General features: G+C 40.3%; 1 protein-coding gene across 16 annotated transcripts in view; it reads left to right on the forward strand.

Annotated features, from left to right (window-relative positions):
• sgip1a (SH3GL interacting endocytic adaptor 1a) overlaps positions 1-13,988 on the forward strand; it is a 54,594-nt gene that overhangs the window by 21,136 nt on the left and 19,470 nt on the right. For 12 of the 16 annotated variants that reach the window (XM_028403491.1, XM_028403500.1, XM_028403503.1 and 9 more), the window contains one exon: positions 13,811-13,874. In XM_028403491.1, coding sequence (XP_028259292.1) covers positions 13,811-13,874 — 64 coding nt within the window. Of the gene's footprint in view, positions 1-12,529; positions 12,712-13,127; positions 13,157-13,810; positions 13,875-13,988 lie in introns of those variants that run through there. The other 4 variants (XM_028403508.1, XM_028403507.1, XM_028403501.1 and 1 more) reach the window with 2 other exon arrangements.

Consider the following 13,988-nt stretch of genomic DNA (forward strand, 5'->3'; position numbering starts at 1 on the left):
GTTTGCAAGAAAAAATGAGGCCATAAAGGTGTGCATGTTTGTGTTTGTTGGTGAGAGATCATAAATGGCATGGAAGAGACGGTCCCCCTGCCAGTCATTGCCCCAGCAGCTATCAGATGGATGACTCATAGCAGATAGGATTTCATTAGCAGACATCAGGCCAGTCTGCAGAATAGAGGAGCCATTGATTTTCACCGTATCAGCAGGGAGAGAGACAGAAGAGGGGAGAAAGAGGAGGAAGGGAGACTTGGGACAGAGAACTGCAACTGAAAGAAAATAACACATTACCGAAACAGAAACACAGGACACAAAACACCTGTCGTAGTGTAACACACCAACTAAAACAGAATTAGCTCCCTAACATAGTGTTCCTGACCTGTGCTCTGGTATAAACCAAAGAAAATCAGAGGACTTGTGCAGTTTGTATAATTGATCTTTTGATGAATGAATTTTGGCCTTTTTTGGAAGTATTTATAGAAGTGATAAGAAAATGAGTAACTGTTAACACACTTTTGCCCCCCCCCCTGTCACCTAAGAGTTAGAGAAGCTTAAATAAGTTTCTGGAGTGGCAACCTGATAAAAGCCTGGAAAGGACAAACGGCATTAGATCAGAGACAAGAAAAGACTAATGTATTCCAAGTGCATCAGTTTACACAGTGCTGTTATGTGAGTGACTGTGTCCTGCAGAGTTTATAAATGTCACAACAGCCTGGACAAGGTGCCTAAAGAAATTATTTTCTCTTTGCTGGATAGCACAGAATAAGAGAGATGAGAGAAATTAACGGGACCCGAAGTCAGTAGGACTAAAAATTACTCGCATTGTTGTACCATCACTCCAACATTTTCTCAAAGATTCAGTGCCTCATTAACTCTGTTGTTCAGGGAGTTAGATTCATATTAAAGCATTTAGCATCCTGTCAAAAACAAACAGGCCAGGCAGGCCTGCTCTGTGGCCAGGAAATCCAGTTTGTCCAAATTAAAGGGACAATTGGGAGAAAAGGAAGTCCACGGTCTATAGTTTCTGACAGTCCTCCAAATATAGGGAAGCCTTCTAGTCTTATTTCTCAGGAATCTAGATTAGGCTGTCTGACCAGATCATTAAACATCAACAGGATGTGTTATCTTTATCTAAGGGTGTTTGAGGATAATCTACGTGACACACAAATACTGGATCTTCGGCAAACTCTTGTTGTAGACCAATGCTGAGGGCTTTTCCCAGAATCACAAGGTTTTGTTTTGTCCATTCTTTTCTCCATCTGCAAGTCATAAGGCTCTTTGCAAATAGTTTTACTTGGTAGCATTCTGGAACTAAAGTGGATGTTATTATCAGCACCTTCCAGAAGAATTTTATATATCAAGCAAGATGTTGCTTTAGTGTCCCAAGGCAACATTGGCATATTCAGCTGAAATATCTCATAAGCAGTTTCTGCCTAGTTGGTAATCTGTTGTACAGTGTGAAGACAAAGCTAGCAGAACTGTGCTAGCTATAAACTTTCCTTTTCACTGTTGCCCAAAACATCGTCATGTAAGTGCCCCCAAGTACACAGTTTCATAATCATCTCAGAGATTTCCTTCCTTAATGAAGTATTTAGAATTTATGTCTTTGACTTAATCTTCTCCAAAATAACAGCAATGCTATTTTGATATTTCATATTCTTTTTAATCACAGCGTGAAACAGAGAGGCAGTGTTCAGCTCCAACCAGCCTCTCTTAATAGAAATGTTGCAACCTTGCATGCATTTGTATCTATGCTGTTTTTTGTGCTTCTGTGTATACATCTGCTTTGGGGATGCTTTTTGATAATGAGTCACCGTCTTCCTCCTTCCGTTCTTTGCCAATATTTTAGTGCAGCAGTTGTGGCAGAATTCTCCCACAGTACCGGTAGCTTGTTACATACTCCACAAGAACAGAGAAACTTGTTCTTGCTCTCAGCGCTCCGAGAAGAGAACGTGCTGTGTGAGTGCTGGTTTGGAAGGTCTTGCAGCTTGTTCTCAACACATTGTCTGGGCAGACCTTTGTTCTTGGTCGCGTCCGACAACTATTGTGCGATTGGTTGGAATTGCAGAGTGGGCTCGGTGAATGTGGAGGAGTGGAAAAGCTTCTTCAGGTGCTCAGAATCCACACGGGTCAAGCAATACTGTCTGTCAGACCTATTATTCAAGCTATTATCATGCTATGAGCATGTATGCACCCACCTCCCTGAACATTACCGGCTCATTATCATCCCTCATTCAGGTAAACAGATATTTGGGCAAACAAGCAAAACCGTGAAATCCCAAATAGTAGCAACATTTTCCTCCTCCAATCAAAATATGTTGAGTTGTAAGAGCTATGGCAACAGAGAGCAAGAGATGCTAAAATGGATAGAAAAGGATGAGGGTAAAAACAGTTGAGTCATAATTTAAACCGACGCCTGTGCCATGGCTGCATGTGGTGCAAGCAACCAGACTGAGTCAGCGGGATGACCTGTGTTTATACAAGCTAAGGATTCTGTAATTTTTGTTAAAGATTATATCCCTATGTATTTACATACACCCCGAGGGTAGGTGGATGCAGGCTGTTTGTGTGTAGCCTCAGTCAGTTTGTGGGTCATATAAGCTTTTCCATAACACCGGATCACTGGCTGTCAGATTGTCACTGGAAATTATGTTGTGTTCCCTCAAAGTGGTTCCAGATTTTGTGGCTCAGTGTCTCCCCTCTCTTTTACTTCCTCTCTTATTACTCTCTCTTTCACTTCCCCGCCTCAGATTTTACAAACAGCACTTTTTTAGGGACTGTAAAAAAAAATTCTGAACTTTTTAATATACCCTTGCTTTAATGAACCATTGGCAGTCAGGACATTCTTTCTCCAACCAAAATCTGACCAAACCTATAATCTGGGTGTGAACAGGGGAGGGGTGGAGTCGGTGATCTGCCTTAACCAGAATGAACTGAGATTAGATTGTTGGGAGGGAATAAGGCAAATGTAATCCACAGGAATTTGGGCCAGCTTTTTAGGATCTTATCTTAATGAGAGGAGCAAGAGATAGAAGTCAAGATATGTTATTTTCTGATCTCATCCATTTTCACATAAATAAAAAAGTGTAGAGGCTTGACACCAGTCCTCTCTCTTGTATTTTTCCTCTAGCCCATCACTCCTCCTTTTTTGTGTCCTGATTTTTATACATGTGGTATTTTTTTTAATACAAACAAAGTAATTTCCTGTTCTCCCCTTGGGGCATATGGAAGGAGGACGACGTGACTCGACTGCATCTGAGCTACTGATAAATATCAACTTTCTGTCAAGCCTCATCTGTACAAGACCACACACACACACACACACACACCCTGGTGATGCACTGTGTGTAGTTTGGCGTGTACTGCTCTGTGGGAAACGTCTGTGCAGCCTCTTATTCTGACTGGTGATCTATTGTATGTCTTCATACCTGTGTATTTCCTCTTGTTTACATGTACACACCCTATACACATAGCCATTTTACATAAGGTAGCTGGCCTGGCTTCACACAAAGGCAGGTACTGTGCCCCATATAGAAATGTGTTAGATGAGGCTTTTGTTATCCTGCAGTATTTTTGTGCTGTCTCTTAAATCAAGAGCTGTATTCTGCATTTGACAACTGATTGTGTCAAAGCAGTGCAAAAACTTTTCCAGATGTGGCCAACAAAGGCTTTCTTCTTATTCTTGTTAGTAAAGGGTGCATTGGGTGGATTCTTTGTAAAGGTAGTCCAACATGTATTGCATGCTAGCTGAATGGTTTTTTCAACAGAGTGCAGTCAAACAGAATCACAATTCTTATTAAAGGGAATTTTTAAATATTATGTGGTTTTGTGCATGTAAAACTGTATGTACAAATGGATGATGTGGTTCTGCCCCTGCCTATTGTACAAAAGCTAGGCCAAAATAGCTGGCGTACAGTTGTGCCTTGTTTGAAAAAGATGCCATCTTGGAGCCAGAGTCTGTGCAGTAGAGGTCGTGAGGTGAAGATGCATTGTTGCTGTTCCACTGCACGGTCTGTGCAGGAAACACCTCCATAGTTGTTTCCCTGTAAGGATGCAGCCTCTGAACAGCTTGGAGTAGTACTGTAGATTTTTTTTTAAGGCTTTCCCCATACCTGATAACATCTTTTATCAGATAATCTTGACATGACTTTTTGGGAAGGCAGGGAAGCTGCGACTAGCTTAGAATAGCTTGTACTCGTCGTTTCTGCACTTAATGTTAACTAATGGTATAATCATTATTTAGGAAAATTCATCATTACATTGTCTTTCTACCAGGGTTTGTGGGAGTGGAGGCAGTTTATTAATCATGCTCTGCATTAGCGTCACTTTTGTGTGCACATATAAAGAAAAAAAAAACATGCAGTAAAAGGAAATGGGAAGAGGAAACTGACCTGAGAAGTAAAAGGGTTGTTAAAACTAGCTGCTGCATGTTGGATGATTTAATAGCAGCATTAATGGATTTTATAATATTGATATAATTTTTGAATAATCAGTTGCACACACTGTTATCACTCAGTGCCCAGCCCTGCATTTTTTTACAAGCATTTAATGAATGCAATTACAGCCATTTATCTGATTGGTTACTTGGTGCTTTGGCTTGTAGAAATGTGATTTGGCACTGTTGCACCATTTGACATATTAGCAATACAAATTACAGTTTCCAGGAACACACCAAGGCTTTCTTTATGGAATTTAGATATAAAGCTGTGCCCAAGGATCATAACTGTAGGGTTCACTGAGTGTAACTGAGAGTGGAAGCAGAGTTTCTGTAGCATAACATGTTGTAAAATATGTGCTTAGTTTTATTATCTCAGAGTCCCTTTAAAGTGTCCGCTTCACCAACAATGTAATCAGAGTGGACAAATAACACTCAATCTGCCACTGCAGGATCCTAATTGTGGTTTGGATGGCTACTTTGGACTAAAGCTTAGCTGATAAATATTTTGCACAAAAGGCCACTAAAACACCCCTGACTTTTCTTCTGTCTAACTGCAGTACATCTGGCACTGTACAATAGCTAGAACTGTGGGTCACTGTTGTTTGTCCAACCTTACACAATGTTAGTATAATAAATACAACCTTGTAAAAGGTTTAACATGAAGAGACCTCACAAGGAATAATTGATTATTGGCAAGGCTAGATAGCATTGTTTGGTGGAGAGTTACATGTAGGCTTATGCTAAACAAAATATAAAAAAATGATCTTCCTTTTTTGTCTTTAGGGCATCCACCTGTATTGTAATCTTTAAATCCAGTCCATTTATAATGTAAGATATAATAAACATGCAACATAAAATGTGAACAGCTGCAAGGGGCATTGTCCATGTCTCTGTTGAGCTGTGTACTCTTAATCATTAATGGCCAATCTGTTCTGTAAAACTGATTCATCGGTGAGTCATGTCAAATGTGGGTTTGTGTTTGCTTTCTGTGTAGGTGTAGGGGTGTAGAGGCGTGTGTGTGTGCGTGTGTGTGTGTCTCAAGTGTTTTCTCACCACAGATCCTCCATCCTTCCTCCACCTCCTTCTTCATCTCCTCTCAGTACAATGGAGAGTTCAAACTCAGATTAATGCTTATCAGTGAATCACACTGCGTTGTATACCCACACCGTCTGTCGCCTCATGGCTTAACTATGTGGAATTGCAGCGCCTGGTATTAAATACAAAAAAACTTTGAATGATTAATTGATTTCATGTATTTGGCACTTTTGCTTTGCTTCTGTTTCAGGATCACGTATTATATAAATCAAGGAAGCTCATATTGATTACCTTTGTCTATTAAAGTCAGATGCAAGGATAGCTGTGTGTTAACATATCCCATTATTTTTGTGCATGTTCTGCTGTGCTCTGTCACAGTTAATCCCATCAATATGCCCATTGGTTTAAGACATTGATCACATGTCACTAGAACACATGGTAGACTGCATGTTGATCAGCAGGCATCATTCTTTTTCTTCTTCTTTTTTTAACCAATACTGCCCAGATAGTGTCAGAGATCTGTTTGTTGCACACTATTGGAAACCATGTGCATCTTCTTACATCACTGTAGCTTCCTCTTTGTAACTGTCAAGTCCTTCAGTGGAATTTTTGCACCGCACCTTTAAACATTTAAGAGACTTGATCAATGTGTGATTGTAAGGAAGCCAGACTGGAGCACTGAGAACTCCTCGTCAGATATATCTTGAGGCTCACATAATGAAGGGAGCGACACTACAGGTCTTTGCTGTTTTAATCCTGAGCCAGAAGTGAGAACCCAGAGTAGAAAGAATCACTGATTCAATTTGCTCTGTCCTTGAGCGCTGCTGGAGATGTTCCACCTTCCTAAATAACAAGATTAATGTTTGCCACTTATTACTTATCTGCTTATTAGTCAAGTACAGTATTCAGAAAAGTATATTTTACATCAGGCATAGAGGTTTGTAGTGATTTGTCTACGTGTGCTGTTGGGTGTTTCAGAAAGACATTGCAGTAAATTCTTAAAAGTTCGTGGGAAAGGAAGTTGGCCGCTTACGCAAGATTTTATCATTTTTATATTAATGCACCAAGGACATAAGTAGAGACATGTCATAGTGTATGAGTAAATCATGATGATTTTTTCTGTTATTGTTGTCTACCTGATAGCTAAGACAACCCTTGCAGCTTTAGACAGAAAGTATTACACTATGGACTATGTACCCTCTTTGTCCACCTGGAGGCTTAGAGATGACACTTGAATCAATTTATTTTCCCAATGTTTATCTTAAAGCTGTTAAAATGCAGCTAGTAAGCGCCTCAGTCTCATGTTGGTTAATGTATCTGTGACCTTTCAGAACTGTCAAAGCTGTCATTATGAGTACAGTTTTATGAAAAATACTTGTATGACAGAGTGAGGAACAGCAGGTCCATTTGATGAGTACATAAAAGTCAATGTGTACTGTTATTGCTTTTTATGAAAAGACAAAAAAAGACTACTGGCTTGACTTTTTTGTCTCCAGGCATACTGATTGCTAAAACATCGCTCCTCTGCCTTGTCAGGGAGAGAGAGAGATAAGATATTTCTTTTGTCTTGCTATTTTATCATCTCGCAGTCTCACAGTCTCAGCTAGCCGGCTACATTTGACAATCTATTAGATTATGAGCAAAAGAAGAGGGGAGGTTTTCTGCTTTTACTTTTTCCACTTAATGACAGTGGCACTGATGTGTTTTGATAGGAGACCATGGCTGAGATAACTCGGGACTCTTCAGAAAGAAATCCGAAATTCTCTGTAAATGCCAAAACAATGAACTATGAGTATTTATAAAGAAAAACCTTATGGAGCAATGTTCCCTGCTGATTCTTAAGAGCCTAAAATCCCATTTGTAATTTGCTAATGGTTTGAGAGAAATGCTTCATCTTTTACACCACATATCTAATTGAATTTTACAAACAGTCTGGCACCATAGACCCAGTTTAATTATGAAACACATTGGCTGCAAGATATACCCATACATTTGGTTTTTATATGAAACGAGTAGAAGAATAATCAGCCTGCGACTTACTGCAGTAAGCACTAGCTGGAAGCAGAGTGGGCGCTGGGTTCCCATAACTTCCTCTCCGATCTATGAAAGTCTTGTGACAGTAAATGGACAGGGTGGTTGAAAATACATCTTTCCCCCTGTGTCTTTGCTCTAAAAATCCACGTTAAAAGCTACTCTGTTGGATGTTCAGCAGGGTCATTTGCCACTCAGTCCATGGTGGATGCTATATTGAGCCTGGGGATAAGCATCATGAGTGCTGGTTGTTTATAGAGATGAGCCAGTGAACACTGATGTGGGCAAAAGGAAAAATGGGCACATTGGCAATGAATTGCAAAACCTGCCTGAAGTTTTTGTTGAGATGGGGAATCATGACCTTCATTACCTTAACAATGAAACTTCTGGTTGTTAAAGTTCAGTAGATTGATGGCAGGAACTTGACACAGTTAGCTTGAAAACAATGCTATTAGTTTTAGCTTCTCAGATAGCTAGAAAATCTGAAAACCTAATTGTATAGATTATTTATTAATTTATAATATTTGGTATTGAAAAGATCTGTAAGCAGAAGCCTACCTGTGGTCTGTTTATTAAATGTTCAATGGTATTCTGTCCCTGTAACATAAAAATCAAATCGATATCATGAAAATCCTGGACCTTAATGGAAACAGAGTGGTTGCACAGATGGATGCATCACCACCATCCTCCCATTCTCAAGACATCTTTTGTTCATCTGCACAAACTGCCAGCACACTGCTGTATGTTTCTGGCCCTGACCCACTTTTCTTAGAGGTGGCTGACGTCATTCAATGAAACACCCCCCCACCCCACCACCACCACCACCAAAGGGTGCATCTGTGCATTAAAACAGACATATCCAAATCCTAATATGTCTATGTGTTTGTGTATGCACTGTGTGTACATAAGTGTTGCATTTGATAGCTCACAGTGCGGCCACCTGGATAGTACAGTCAAGTCCTAATTTTAGCATCCACAGGCTCAAATGCAGACTGCCCCCATCTCTTTGTCTTTTCTCTGCCACACCGACACAGGCACTCTCACTGAAACCACACATACTGAGCCTAAAGGCAATTTCTGGAGGATTTCCTTTCACCATGCCCCCATAGTTTACAGTTTGTGCTCCAAGGTAATAAGACAGGGACATATCATCATTGACTTGGGCTCTTCATAGCCTGCTCAGTGAGATTACTCCATCCGCTTTGGGTTAGAGGCTGGAAGGTCAGAGAAGGCTGGATTATAACCTGCCACTGGCAGCTCTGCAAAAACAATACATGAAATAAAATGGAGGCTGCGTTCTCTTTGCTTCACATCAGGTAGCTGCTCATGGCGTTGGAACACTTTTCTGCCTCAGCAGCATCATTGCAGCAGTGCAAGGTTATTGTAGTGTATCTGCCAGTCTTGAACAGCATATCTTTCCTTACCTGTTTGCTCCTCCTCCTCTTCCTGCCTCTCAGGGCCCGGAGGATAGATGAGTCACTCTCAACAAAAGAGCTTTTTAACCTCCTGTTTGCAGGAGGCCTGTCCGTTTGTGTGTGAGTTGTCAGTCAGTCTTTCTTTCTGTCTCTCTGCTTGTTGCTGTTTCTTACAGCCTGCATTTCGTTTATTTCTGCGTGCACGTGTATGTGCCTGCCAGTGTTCATCCTGTACCACTAATTACTTGCCTCCTTGTCTGCTAACCTGTCTGAATGTCAGTGAATCCACATGCCTCTCCTTGTGCTTAGTCAACAGCTTTACCAACAACAGCCTAACACACGCTTTAATTCTCTACTGCCATTTTCCCACCTGACTTGCATGTCACATACTTCTAAACATGTTTCTACTTTCAGAGATAAAAAAAAACACATTACATACATGACAGATATAGAATGTGTTTTTTGTCTACTACATAAACATTAACCATTTCTTCTTTTAAATTTCAAAGGGCATTATCATTCTTTCTACTTACTATGCACAGCAGCACAGGTCTCCCATTCAGAGTTTTGAGTGGCCTGGCCTGCTCTGCGTTCTGGCAGCATGAGATGTGTGTGTGTGTTTGGCTTGCTGGTTGGCCAGTGGAGCCTCTTCATCTGCACCCCCTTTAGAGCAGCTTGTTGAACAGCCTCTGCTCTGCCTGTCCATGAGTAGATCTATTCTGGGAGTGCATTTTGTCCACAGCTGTGTGTGATGTGTGTTTATACGTGCATCTATTGAGATTTTAGTGAATATGTGTGCGTGGGTCTCCAGAGAATGTGTGGCTGTGTGGCTTAGATGTGGCTCTAGCTAATGTACTAGGTTCCCATGACGGAGACCTGTGTAAGTCCTGGTGGAATCACACGTTAGGTTTACTTCAAGATTTTTGCTTTCGATTTCAAGCTAGTGAGCAGATGTTTGGCTCTAAGCATAGAATAAGTGTAAGCAACACATGCAGTAGCCCATTTCACGTGTTTTACTACTGAGAGGTCATTGCAAACAATCTATTGATTGTTTAAGGAAAAGGGTGTTCCACCCTGTGTTGTAAGGTTTGTCAACCCTTCAAGGGGCCCCACACAGTAGCCTGCTTGCCCTGAATGACTTGTCTGGTCTGTCAGGTGGTGTGTATAGTTGTCGAGACAAGCAAAGAACACACAGAGATTTCGAGATAACCAATCAGTGGATCGTTTAATTCAGAATGGTCCAGTCATTAGTTAATAATATTACCTCAGCCTTAGCAATATCTAACCTCTTTTTACAATTCCTATCTGACCTTTTTGTGAAGTATTTTTCTTGCTGATCATTTTAAGGGTTTCTTTTTAAGTGTACATGCTCTGGGAGAATCAGGCATTAAATGAGCATAGAGCTGGATGTAAATCGTGAAAACTTGTAATGAGTTTTTCTGCAAATATACTCGATTTAATAATGGCACAAAGGTATAATTGCAGTTTCTCATGGTTTTTTAAGGCTGTGTTAGTGAGAACCACTTCCTGCTGTTTGAAGGGTGGACCTCAAAGAGCCATAATAATAACACTGTGCTGTTTTGGGAGGTGTTCCTGCTGTTTTGAGTCCTTCTAAAGTTGGCATCCATACATTTTTAGCCTCAACCTGAGACGCTGTACCCCTTCTCAGAAACCAGATAAATATTATTTGACAATGTGTCCCACAGCCGTACCAGAAAAAGAAATGTCTTTGTGTGTTCTAGAAAAAAACTTTGTGTGTCTAACTCTGTTGTGTGTGCTGTTGCTCCTCAGATGTCACATAGTCTTTAAGGTTTGGCAGTGTCCTGTCCTGTTTGGCTTCACGTCCTTTGGCTTTTCCTAGAATTACATTACTGCGTCTTGAGAGAAGGCCACTAATTACGTTAGCACTTGTGCTAGCATCCTTCTGAACGGAAGCCATCAAGTCATTAAACAGCATGTACCGCACGCTCTGTGTTATTTCCCTCTGGTAATTAACCCCTGCCAGACAGGCATGCACATCAACCAATCAGATCTTCTGTTAAACCCTAAACATGGAATTGCCATTTTATTGTACAGAGATATTAAACATTAAATCAAAAATATCTAGCATTACAAAAAGAGATCTCAGGTTCCGTTGATGTCTGTTCATTTAATTTTAATATTAAAATATTAAAATTAAAATTACAAGATAAAGTTTATATAGATTAGTGCAAAGTGAGAAACATGAAAACCAAAAAAGTAAAATCATGCGTTGATGTTCAATCTCTCTCCCTCTCTCTCTCACACACACACACACACACACACACACACACATAAACACACACACACACACACACACACCTCTTTCATTAGCAGAGCTGTAAATCTGTCAGCCTTTACTTGGGGCCAAAGGTAGATTTACAGAAGGAAACGGACCCATGAAGAAAAGAAGGAGAAGCTAAAACAAGGGTGGAAAATTTATTTAAGAAATTAACTTAAGCTTGAAACATGATGCCAAGAAAGAAACTGAAGTTTGCAAACAAAAAATACCCAGAATCCTCAACAAGAAAAAAGTCAAGAGTCTACCTGTTGATTGTAACTTAGGTAACAGAATAAGTCACAGTACCTAGTTTGTACGTAACCAGACTGGCACATCAGAAACTTGAGGTCCAGCTAGATCCCAAAGCCCAAGGCTGATACATGAAGCTCACTGTCACTCTGTACCTTTAAAGCTAACTCTAGAGAGAGATAGCACATCATGTTCTCTTACTGACTCTTTCAACAGATGGTTCATCAGGGTCACTGAAGATTAAACAGAGGAAAAAAAGTAAGAGATCGAAAGTAGAAAAAAAAATTCCTTTTGTACCTTATGAGTACTTTATTTGTAGTTATGAGGAGAAGGTGCTCAATTTGCTGAATTTCTTTACATCTGAAAAATACAAGAGAATAAGCAAGCACAACACACATGTGAAATAATACTGATTTAGGTTTTGATATTTGTGTCTTTTTGCTTTAAATGCTTTGTCATCATGCTTGTAACTCTTGCGCATGTCACTGCAAACTCGTCAAAACCTGCAGGGGCATGTGTGCCTACCTTTTTATTTGAGCATGTAAACAACCTGCGTGTGTGTGTGTGTGTGTGTGTGTGCTTCTCCTCTGCAGTGGGATTTTTGTGTGAGCTTCAGACTGTGAATGTTGATCGGATGCAAGGCTGAATATTTTTGGTGGCTCCTTGGATTGATTTCCCATATTGTCTGCAACCATGTTGATGCATAAATAGAGTAGTGGAAAAAAATATGTAAAAGCATGGGGGGAAAAACATACTGTAAACACTTTCATGACCTTGTGTGTAGAGCACTTAATCGGGATTTACAACTGGATTTCCATTTTCTGCGCTTTTATGTGGCCATTTAAAGACTCTAAGCTTTGATGTGGGTACCTGCTGCTAAGCAAAGGCTTTTTAGTAAGAAGTACTGCAGTATTAAAACTACATGTGCCTGTAATTTTGATATTAATTTTCAGTGATGATGTTATTTGTCTTTAATTCATGAGTGGAGTCAGCTGTGGTAAATTTGAGTACCAGACACAGATCAAGAACTGGAGCATGACACCTTATCTGTGGGTGTGTGGGGTAGCAAGAAGTAGCATCAAGTTCCTGATCTAAGGCTCAGTGTGTATCTGCATGTGGTATGAGGAAGAGATGGGCTGGCTGTGAGATTTAAAGATGAGATCGCAACCGGCCAAAGACGAAGTAGAATGAGAGAAAAGGACGTATCAGAGAAGAAATGGAGGGGGACAACTGGGCTTTTATTTTGGGTAAGACAGAGGTGGCAACAGCTTGAGCAGCCTCATTGTGCAGAACGGATGATAAAATTAAACATGCAGTAGAGAGTTGGAGTAACCTGTGAGATGGATTGTGTAATGCACTAAAGAGATTATATGGTAAAGCAGCACTAGTACTATAGTGGAGTGCAATTATTGAATGCAAATAATTTACTGTTAAGTGTGTGCCCTGATACTGTAGTAGAGCTTTACTTGCTGAAATCAATAGGAAACATACAAAATTGCTAAAAAATTACTGATGGAATTTTCAGTTTGTTGACAAAAGAGAAGGCTATTTGAAGGCTTACAGACGGACCTTTTCACCCAAAGCAACCCTTGTGTCGACGCACCCTCTTGTACTTGCTGTTTTTAGCTGAACACTAATAATTTATGTTGTTGATCTCTACCAGATAAAGATAGTTGACACTGACGTTTGTAGGTGAGTGAAAAGACTGCTTACCTCTCTTTCTAAAAATTGTCCTGACTTCTCATAGTAGCCAAAAAAAATGAGAAAAGCCTTGTAGGCAATGAAAGACAGATTTTTGCTTGGTTGCTTCATGTTGTGATGGCCTGTTTTAAATAAACTAAACCTAAACCAGCAGCAACTATAAAAGAATGTAAATTGATAAACAAATAGTCCCAACATGGGACCTCTTGTCTCCTTGGTGGAGTCGTTGACAGTCAGTACTGCCTGTTCTGTTGTTTTTTCAATGAGTATGAGCCTTGTTTTCCCAGCTTTATTACTCTGGATGGCTGAGTGCAGTAGGTGTTTTGGCAGCTTTGTGTAGCATACGTGTTGAATTGTTGAGGCTGTGCTGTGTTATAAATGTAGCAGTTTCCTTGACAGTTGCAGGTTTGATGCTCCATCTGCACTGACATTGAACACTTTTTAGTTCTCACAGTAGGTGCTTGCCTTTATAGTGTTGCACTCAATAATACATAAACACGTTCCCTTTAATCTCAGGGATGATAGATGCTGGGCAGTTGACCTCACCTAACCTTTCACCCACCCACACACACACCTTTTAGTCATGCCTTTGGTGTCTCTTCATGCAGCAATTCACCCTTTTTTCCTCTTCTTTTTTTGTCTTAGGATTGAAAAAACGCACCAGGAAGGCCTTTGGGATACGGAAGAAAGAAAAGGACAATGACTCCACGTAAGCCCTGATTTACCTTCCTAATGTCCAAAAATAAACGTAATAGACGATTTGCTTTGTTTTACGTCAGTCAGATGAAATCCAACCTCTACATGAGACACTTGCTGAAACAGA

The sequence above is a fragment of the Parambassis ranga genome, chromosome 4, assembly GCF_900634625.1.
Source record: "Parambassis ranga chromosome 4, fParRan2.1, whole genome shotgun sequence".
NCBI lineage: Eukaryota > Metazoa > Chordata > Actinopteri > Ambassidae > Parambassis > Parambassis ranga.